The following is a 10,318-nucleotide window of genomic DNA, read 5'->3' as shown; positions in this document are numbered from 1 at the left end:
GACCAGATGGATGATCTTATCTCTGCTTCAAATCGCTTTCAGACGCGGAGAAAAGTAACATCTAACCGTCAATTCCTAGCCTAGAAGAAAATTATGAAGGCTGAAAGTTTCTAAAGAAACTGTGGTGCTGCGTCGGTTGGGGTAACAAGATAATTGGTTATATCAACTAAGGTGAAATTGTAAATTGGCCACCGTAACGATTCGTTATGGTGGCCAATTCACAATTTCAATTAGCTGATATAACCAATTAGGAGAAAATTATTCCATATTTGTCAAGAAAGCCATTTCAAGTATAACAGCAGCTTGCAACAAATTCTATGACCGCAACGTTCCTTTTGGAATAACATGTGCCCTCGAAAATAAAAATTCAGAAAAAAGGCACCGATTACCAATTGTTGCATCATTTATAACCAAATTCAGAACTAAAAATAACAATAGAACAAACGAAACTGGGCAAAAATGATTAAGAATTTGCTGCAGAAAAATATTTTTGGTAAGCTTCGAGTGTTTTTGAGTATGATAGAAGACAAATAAAGTGACAATAAACAAAATTTTTATTTAGATGGTAATTTCGTCGGGGACGTGACATGAGGCTTCGCATATACTCACATATGTTCCCAGTTGTTCACAATAATTTGAATGCCATGGAATTAGCCAATGGTCGGTGTGTCTGATCTTTCTGAATTCAGAAACGCAGCGGCTGAAGCCATGAAAAATAGAATGTTTTCTCTGATCCGCCCACCTTTCGCGATTGTTTATGCTATATGCTCAGATTGAGTAGCTAAAAACTTGGGAAAATATAAGAGTAATTAACGCTCGAGGAAAAATGTGACTAAATTAAATCTTCAGGCTGTTGAACGTTCTGAGGAGTACTCGTAATTTTGCTTCTTTTCCCTTGTTATCCTGTGCGAAAAACAAATATAAACTATTTGATGTTTTCACAATTTGGTTACAACAAAAGGCTAAAACTGATGCTGCAGTGACAGCACTGTCATTCTCGCATGCGCTTCGTATGGTGCTCTTTTGTTCTTACCACAGATCTTGACGTCATCTGTGATCTGTGACTGTGCGACAAAAGGAAAGAGAGTGGAATCAATTTGTTAATCTAACACAATCCGTTCTTCGGGCGTTGAACATCTTCAACCCTTCCAAAAAGAATTACGTTTTATAAGGTAAGGAAGAGACACTTAAATATTTTCTGCCTCATTGGATATTCTAATCCTTTATAACTAAAACCATTTATATATAGAATTATAGGAGACTCTGTCGAGAGGGCAGATTTTCCTCAATTTTTTTGATCTTGAGTCTTTCAATTTGAAAGATCTGGCTGAGAGGACAATTCTATATTTCTAAAACTATAACTAATCAAAGGTAACATAACTTATTAACATAACCTACAAGGAATTTAATCTTCATCCATCATGAAAGCATTTTAACTGTGTAACAGCAGCTTGCAACAAATTTTATGACTTCTTGGACCTTTAACTATTGCGTCAAAGCTGACAGAAGGACACAAACGTTGGTTTCGCCTCGAACCATATAAAATCCCGAGGGGGAAGTCGATTTTTCACCGCAAGCTTCCTTTGGGATTATAAGTACACTTGGAAATAAAAATTTAGAAATAAGGGACCGATTACCAATTTCTGCATCATTTATAACCAAATTCAGAGCGAAAAATAACAGTAGAATAAACAAAGCTGGTCAAAAATAGTTAAGAATTTACTGCAGAATATATAATTGGTAAGCTTTGGGTGTTTTTGAGTATGATGAAAGACATATTAAGATACAATGAACAAAAATTTTATTTAGATGGTAATTTCGTCAGGGATGTGACATGAGGCTTCGCATGTACTCACATCTTTTCCCAGTTGTTCACGATAATTTGAATGCCATGGAATTAGCGGGTGGTCGGTGTGTCTGATCTTTCAGAATTCAGAAACGCAGTGGCTGAAGTCATGCAAAATAAATTGTTTTGTATATAGAATTACGAGAGAATCTGTGGAGAGGGCAGATTTTTCTCAATTTTTTAATATTGAGTCTTTCAACATGAGAGACCTGGCTGAGGCGATTCTATATTTCTACAACTACAGCTGATTAAAACTTTGAACTAAGATGAGCTTCTTTTGACGTTAGATACTTACTGCAGATGCTTCTCAAATATTGCTCAAGCTCAGCAGAGCTGATTCTACTTCTACTTGCCTCAGTTTCGGTAAAATTAATTTTTTGAATTATCAATTTTTGATTTTCAAGTCGTTTCTGTTGATGGAAATTTAAGGTACGAATCCGGACGCGCCTGAATTGTGCGCACCAAAGCTGTAAGGGACGCGCCTTATTTTCCTGTGTGTGTGTATGTGTGTGTGTGTGTGTGTGTGTGTGTGTGTGTGTGTGTGTGTGCGTGTGTGTGTGTATGGAATTGGAATATTTTCGTTTATTTTTTATCCTTGGAGAAGGAAAATGCGATGAATCTTTACCGAGTTATAGCAAATTATCAGAAATACTCGTCTCACTATATTCTAACCACAGTAAGGGGTTCTCACGGGGTAAATCAACTGAATATTAAGTGAAAATTAACTATCAATCCTCGATTCCTCGCGCAATTTACTTACATTTGATTATTTTCTCAGATCCCCCCTTACACCTTTGATTCATTCGTAGCCATTTCGAGGTGTTTGAAATTTACGCGAGCTCGAGTCTTTAGTCACCGTAAGTTCAGAAGAAGAAGTCTGAACACAACTGTCACAGAGAAGAAGCTCCCGGTGCGACTGAGCCGACTCGACTGAGCAAAATTTTATATATGTGTAAAGAAATGAAATTATGAACATTGCTCAGTATTTAGTTTATATGAGAACAAGGTGCTACGCGATAACAGTAAAATTCAAACTTTCCTTGATTCTGGGGCATGAGGAGATTTTTGCGATTCTTCCTCATTTGCAAAATCATTCCATACGTTTGAAAAGGTAAACGTGTTTTAAATATGTATAGCGCCCAAATTTATATTTTACACCAAAACAACTTCTTGCGAAAACGCTCTTGTGGCCAAAGTCACGCAAAAATTTTGTTATTTGATCTGTCAACTAATATGTTTCATATGTTTGTTGTTGTTTAAGGGGATAATATTGTTTATGCTACAGGGCTGAACTGAGTAACTAAAATATCACCAAGACCAGGAGCATATTAGTTGATATGCTCCTGGCAAGAGTTATTTACGTGCAAATAAAAAGACTGAATTGACTAGATATTTTAAGCTCTTGAGCACTTTGAGGAAAGAGTGTGAAAGTTTATTCCTTGTTTTTCTCTGTTAAAAACATAGATATACCAGCTGGTATTTTTCCTGTTTAGTCACAGAAAAAAAAAGGAAAAAAATGTGGTATAAATAGCAGTGATGCTGTTCGTTTGTTTTTACCACATCTTAACGTCATTTGTGATCTGATAGAAGCAGACACATGGAAGAATCAATTGTACCACCAAACAAGATCCGTCGTTCAAGTGCTGAATATCTTCCTCACTTTTAAAGAGAATTTACGTTTTAGAAGGTATCAATAAGTTCCTCAGTCTCAAATAGTTTCATCCTCATTGTTAATTATAACCCCTTATAGCTAAAATCATTTGTATGATTGTGTAATAAGCAGAAAATCCAGTGAGGTAGCAGGTTTTTCAATTTTTGTTAGCTTCGCTAAGGTTTCAAAGTGAAAGATCTCTCTGGGGCACCGATGAGCTGTTTATAGACTTAAAATGCCTTAAATAGAACCTTTAGAAGACCTCAATATCAACGATCTTCAAGCTCAGGAGAGCTTTCTATCTCTCCTTAAGTCATTTGTGAAATTATATTTGTTACTCGTTTTCTAATGATGAAAATTTTAAGTATGCACCCAGACGTACCTGAGTTTCGCGTGCCATAACTGTAAGGAACGCGCCGTCATGTTCATAATTTCTTTTCCAATGGAAGGCAAAAAAACTGTTGCTTATTGGTGGATCGATTACTGTGAATATACGAAAATCATATATATTAACTGCAGTTTAAGTAATGAATATGAAAGCGATCTATGAACACTACGTAAGCAGTGGTGAAAACAAGGCCGGTGCGGTGGATTTTTACTGAGCTTGTTGTAAATTGGCGGAACTTGTCATCTTACCGTTTCTTAACAAAAGTAAAAGATTATAATGCGGTACACAATATTCACCGCCTGACCTCAAATATATTTACTACGTGCTGCGTGTGGACTTGGAGGACTTTGAAGGGAATATTTGTCATGCTGAGTATAATAGCTTTGGTGTCATGAGTAAGAATGAGAAGTACAGGTTGATCTTTCGTTGTTAATTTCCTTATCATGATCATGAGGTCGGGTTCGGTATTTGAAGACGATCCAAAACATTATCAAAATAAGTCTAACGAGGCTTTGGGAAGGAATGATATTTGGGAAATAACATTACACCTTCAGTCTTCCGTAATCATCTCACTGAGTGTTTGTTGCTCTTTTGCTCTTACCACAGATCTTGACGTCATCTGTGATCTGTGACTCAGTGTGCAGCAAAAGGAAAAAGAGTAGAGGCAATTTAACACGGTCCGTTCTTCAGGTGTTGAACATCTTCATTATTTCAAAAAAAAAATTGCGTTTTGTGAGGTAAGCAGGAAACTTTTAAATATATTCTTCATCACTGCTTTTTGAAATTATGTTTAATATTATAACTAAAATCATTTGCATGTAAAAGTATCAGAGTACCTGTCGACAGAGTTCATTTTTCGATCTTTTTCCATCTTCTGTTTTTCAACATGAAAGATTTGGCTGAGGGAATTCTATATTTCTAAAATTAATGGTGATTAAAACTTTAAACTAATATAAGCTTCTTTCGAATCTTGATACCTAATGTGGCTTCTTTTCAAATATTGTTTAAGCTCAGCAGAGCTGTACATTTCTCTTTACTTCATATTTTGGTAAAATTTATTTCTTGAATTATCAATGTTTAGTTTTCATCGGAGATATTGGGCCTGAAGATACACTTAGTTTTGGGACTTTGTCAAAACCAGACAAAGTTTCTTTATTTAAGGGAGAGGTAAGGGGAAGGAGGGAAACGAAAAAGTTAAAACAGTTCAATTTTCTTGAGGTCTGGTAGATATAGAACACAACCCAGTTGATTGAATTTGCAGAGGACTTCCCGATTTGTCACAGCAGCAATGCAAAGTTACCTAATTAACTATGCAAAAAATGCAGGAAATGGAGGTTTTCCCAGAGAGAACCCTATATCCCCCAGGGAATTACATTTTTTGAAATTATTAGCGGGGCTCACACGCGCGCTTCGCGCGCGTGGGGCAGAGCCCCATACCCATGGAATATGATCAACCTCTTTTCGTTTGGTTGTCACGTGACTGACCGAGCGTACGTGCCCTCAGATTGCACGGGTAGGGTAGGGGAGACTTTCAAAACGAAGAGAGGGGTGTCTCAGGCGAGTCTTGGCAAATGCACATATTTTATGTTATCATTAATATTACGAACTTGGGAGCTCCGCTTTTAGGCTTGTCTAGATCTATATATTATTTTCACTGTGATTTGTTAACTCATGATACTTAGCATTTGTGCCAAGTTTGAGCCAAGTCGGTGATTTGAGCATTATTGCCCCCTGCCCTTAGGGTACAATCCAAGTTGATGTTTTTCATGCCCTGACATGCACATGCAATTCTATTAGGTCGGTATGGAGATGTGGAGAATAACTGATTTTCTTATCCTCACTTCCTTGATGAACTTGTCAAACGCTTCTTATCAATGTGGCGTGAGAATGGCCCCAACTGGTACAGCTCTTAAAGGCTTCGTCTTCAAATGGATACTTGTAAAAGCTCCTTACATGTGTGATGTGGAGTGCGAAAAAGAGATCAATTGCCAAAGCTACAATTACGTCATGAAGGAGAAGATTTGTGAATTAAACAAACGCACCAAGGAGGCGAGGCCTGAACATTACCGCTTTGATCCTGCTCGGTTTTACGCTCGACGTTTGAAGGGTAGAGGTGTGTATTATGATGTGGATTGTTTCGTGCCTAAATCAAAGAGATTTCCTACACATTTTTTGTGACATTAGAATTTGTTGTGGAAATGAGCAAAGAAATATCAGTTTTTGAGACGGAAGTTTTTTAAGGAGCAAGCCATTTTGATTTACATTGGATGTAACACTCGAGAAATAGAGCGATAGCTATTTAATTCAGCTAGCTACCAGAGAATGAGAGTCACCAAGAGAGTCACATGCAAAAAGAACAAAATTGAGGTGTCCTTATTGACGAATGATGGCACCACGCTAAATCAGCACACTTTCTTTTATTTGCATCATTTATTTAGTCAGTCAAATCCATCGTACATTCGTAACAATGCATGAACAAACAAATTTGCTATCTTGAAGGAAAGAAAAAGAAAAAATAGTTACAGTACGAAGTTGGTGTTGGCTTGATTAAAGACTTTGGTAACATAAATTATATGAAAGATGTTGACGGAATTTTAAATGATTTACTGGGATACAAAAAGTCTCACACACAGACCTACAGAGATATAACATTGAAATGTACCGGAATGGATAATTTATGATATTTTGTGGCATCGAAAAGTAAGCGAACGAACCAAACTCTTATAAGTATCGGTCTTGTGTCCCACCTCTTAAGGCTCCCTTTAATTTTCCACATAAATATTAAACCTGGAACATTTTATCTCAGCTCTTTTGGGCTCCATCAAAGAGTTACCAGCCCGGTCATGTCAAGAAATAAAAGCTAGTGAAGGCAAAAACGCAATCTATGGCAGGTACTGGTTGGATCCAACTAACACTGGAAAGGCAACTTTGTATCACTGCGACATGTTTCCTTTTGGTAAGTTGGTGACGGCAGACTTAGCGATAGTGGAACATTTGTTCATTAGAAAATTATTGGACAGGTCCTAGTATTTTCTCCCGATTTGTTTTGATAACTATACTTTTAAAAAGTTATCTATGAAAAACGGAGTTTAATATGGAAGTCGTGAGCTAAATCCTTGTTTGTCTTGTCTGTCCCAAAGTATCTTGTGGTCATGGTGGCTTATTATCTCTTCTAGCCAGAAACTGTGGTGAAATATACCGATATGGTTTAGAAATAAACGGTGTCTATACCATCAAACCTGACCAAATGTCTGCCTTTGATGTATACTGTGACCAAACACATGCTGGCGGAGGATGGACAGTGTTCCAGAAGAGACTGGACGGCTCGGTTGATTTTTATCGTAACTGGAACGACTACAAACGAGGCTTTGGTGATCCGAATGGTGAATTTTGGCTCGGACTGGACAAAATTCATCGTCTCACCTCAGATCACAACACTATACTGCGCGTAGACTTGGAAGACTTTGAAAGGAATAAACGATATGCTGAGTATAAAATGTTTGGTGTCAAGAGTGAAAATTACAAGTACAAAATGAGTTATGGTTCTTATTCAGGTAATCTGGTAACTTCCTTGTTATCATGTGATAGGTGTACGGTCATTGGAGACGAATAAAACGGGACATTTCTTTCGGTTTATGATGCTTCTTAACCTAAAAGGCAAACATGGTGTGAACAATAAAATTGATAAATTAAACAGGTTGATAGTAGAAAACGGAACAAAGAAGGGAAGTAATTCTTTTTTGGCTCTTGGAGCTTCTTAATTGCGTGGTTGGATACTCTACGTTAATCATAGAGACGATCAGAACGAAACATTTCTTTCGGTTTATGATGCTTCTTAACTTAAAAGGCGAACATGGTATGAAAAATAAAATAAATTAATTAAACACGCTGATAGAAAAAAGCAAAACAAAACAGGGTAGTAATTCTTCATCAGTTCATGGTTCTTCTTATCTGCGTGGTTGGATGCTCAGTGTTAAGCAAAGGGCAGTCAAATGCTCTGGAAACCAATTCATTTAAGGCCACTTTTTCCATCTTAAATAATTCCTCGTTTGTTGGTTTAATTTTCTAGGAGATGCAGGTAACTCTCTTGGTTGGCATAGGAATAAGCCATTCTCCACCAGAGATCAAGATAATGATGATGGCAAACGCTATAACTGCGCTGTTACGTACAAAGGAGCCTGGTGGTACGCCAGTTGTCACGACTCGAATCTGAATGGTTTGTATCATCATGGATACCACTCCTCCTATGCTGATGGTGTGAACTGGTATCACTGGAAGGGACATCACTATTCGCTGAAGAGAACGGAAATGAAAATAAGACCAGTGGATTTCTAAATGTTCATGTTCTTAAGTGTTCAAACACTGCATAATGTACACTAGTTACTCAGAAAATACTGGCTCTGAACCATACCAAGGTATATCACGCATTTTTAATAGCCCATTTCCAAATTACCTTGGCCTCTCAGTTTCAAAGAGAGTCCTGGTGCTCATCCTTTCATATGATTACAAGTTTTCTTACAAATGCAAATGAAACTCATTCTCATACGAATTGTTAAGCACCAGGTCAGGGTTGGCATAACTTTTGACTGTAATCCCTAGTGTTTGATCAAGGAAAGCGTGACGTCACAAACGCGTTTACGTTTCCCTTGTCTAAACGAACGTATCGACGAATAAGAGTAATCTCTTTCCTTATAGAAACTTTTAGAAATCAGAACGCAACGTAACTTGAAACGAAACACAGCAAAGCAGTAGGAGAAAAGGAAAAAGATTATATGGGTGCTGCAAAATAAATTCAATGTTTTGGACTGCGTTACACTGTTTTGATTTGTCAATATTGCTTACCAAAGTTCGCGGATCTTTATTACTTTATTGAGAATTACGGTCTAAACTTGTCTTCTATCCCAAAAGTGATCTTGATTACCGCGGGTCTTGTCCGAAACTGAAACGCTAATTATAATTTTCTTTCTAAAAAGCACTAATCACGGAGGCGTCAATCTGTTCAGAAAATATTTCGCAGCTTCTCTAGCTCGGAGGCAGTAACATTCAGCTTTAACGGATGCGGTTACACTGAGGGATACATGCTTTTCTTTTATTTATCTCTATGATCGTCGAGGAAGTGCGAAGCAGAAAATACCACAAGATGGCTGAAAAGGAGTCTTTTTTCTCTATACAACTATTCTAGCCAAAGTTACAACTAGCTTGGTCTTCTTAATTTCCTGAACACTTAGTTAAACTGATCTAAAAGAAATGAGCATCCTTACAATCTTTTTTATGGATGTCGTGGACTACTCAGACCTCCTGGCCCATGCAGAAGCTTTGATGATCACCCACCACGGCTGATGCGTTTCTTATTTACGTTTTTCGTCTGTGAAAATGTTTGTATGAGTTGGGAATGGAGATGTGTTTTTCTTTTTACTCCTCTATCGCGTTGATCTGAATAAACGTTTAAAGAACGTATTTCTCTCATCAATTTACTAGTCATCATTCATATGATAAATTTTGGCTTTGTTTAAATGTTTTGCGCTTAGAATAAATTTGTCATCGTCACGTAAACGCCGAAGAGCATGGGTAAAATCATTCATAGATAGGACTCAAAGCTTTTGAAACAAGACTTAGAGAGGTTTTGTTTCAGAACTTAGCTAAAGCACTACGCAGTCGAGACAAGGAGCCTTTTTTTTAACTCAAATGTTGACTTAAATAAGTCAACGAAAATCAGCAGTACTATGCTGAAATTAATATCGCTACCTTTTCAGAAGGGGAAATATTAGCATTAAATTTCGCAAGAAGGCTCTAAGGTTCCAGATATTCTTAAGTGTTGTCGAAGGACGTAACGCGAGCTATGATACTTTGGTAAGGCATTCGTGAGTAAGCAACATCAGTCTTGAGGGAGTTGAACCTTTACATATACAGGCTTATTTCAAAATCTTTTTTAAGACCAGAAACTTTCGGCCCTTTGAGTTGAAACACTCCATTTAAACTGTCATAGGAAACTAGAAAGCAGTTGATATTCAAAACAGTAAATGAACGAGGAGAGTACATCGATCTCCTTGCGAAATCCAAGTGTGGAATTTCCTGTTTGACACATTATAATATTCCCGGAGGCGGAAGAACAGCTGGAGAAATAAGAAGTACGCAGTCGTGTTTCGACACCTGTGTTCTTACAACGTGGTTTCAAGTGCAAAGATCGTCTAACCAATCAGCGAACGACAAAATGTGACAGCTATGCTGAAGCTAGGGGTGTAGGAAAGTTTGCAGTATCATTGTGTAGAGGGCTCCTATTTCAACACGGAACAGCCCTGAGTTTGAGATCGAAGTTTAAAGATATATGGCATACTTAAAGTTTATCTGCGTACTGGTACTTCATTTTTTCATCTTTTCGTCTTTGTTCACGCACGAAGAAGCTTTCACCTCCAATTATAGAGTCGGTAAAAAA

At 37.4% G+C, this 10,318-nt stretch overlaps 2 protein-coding genes across 3 annotated transcripts in view; both read left to right on the top strand.

The window, feature by feature from the left end:
- The first annotated feature begins 1,081 nt into the window (after nt 1-1,081).
- On the top strand, nt 1,082-8,698 carry LOC148734138 (microfibril-associated glycoprotein 4-like). 2 transcript variants are annotated; one of them, XM_088753708.1, is made up of 6 exons: nt 1,082-1,172; nt 4,492-4,622; nt 5,683-5,998; nt 6,692-6,841; nt 7,062-7,439; nt 7,955-8,698. In XM_088753708.1, exons 3-6 carry the CDS (start codon nt 5,689-5,691, stop codon nt 8,218-8,220), a joined length of 1,104 nt encoding a protein of 367 aa, XP_088609834.1. In that variant the 5' UTR covers nt 1,082-1,172; nt 4,492-4,622; nt 5,683-5,688; the 3' UTR covers nt 8,221-8,698. The 2 variants fall into 2 exon arrangements, with proteins under 2 accessions (XP_088609834.1, XP_088609833.1); XM_088753707.1 differs by lacking the exon at nt 1,082-1,172 and adding an exon at nt 3,397-3,533.
- The window catches only part of LOC148734132 (techylectin-5B-like), a 78,475-nt gene continuing 69,243 nt past the window's right edge, over nt 1,087-10,318 (top strand). Inside the window, exon 1 of the mRNA XM_088753702.1 lies at nt 1,087-1,172. The gene's annotated coding sequence lies outside the window, so the exon portion shown is untranslated. The remainder of the gene's footprint in view (nt 1,173-10,318) is intronic.

This window comes from Stylophora pistillata, chromosome 3, assembly GCF_964205215.1.
Source record: "Stylophora pistillata chromosome 3, jaStyPist1.2, whole genome shotgun sequence".
In the NCBI taxonomy this organism is placed as follows: domain Eukaryota; kingdom Metazoa; phylum Cnidaria; class Anthozoa; order Scleractinia; family Pocilloporidae; genus Stylophora; species Stylophora pistillata.
Note: the sequence above shows the minus strand (reverse complement) of the source record. Positions and strands in the feature narration are given on the sequence as shown.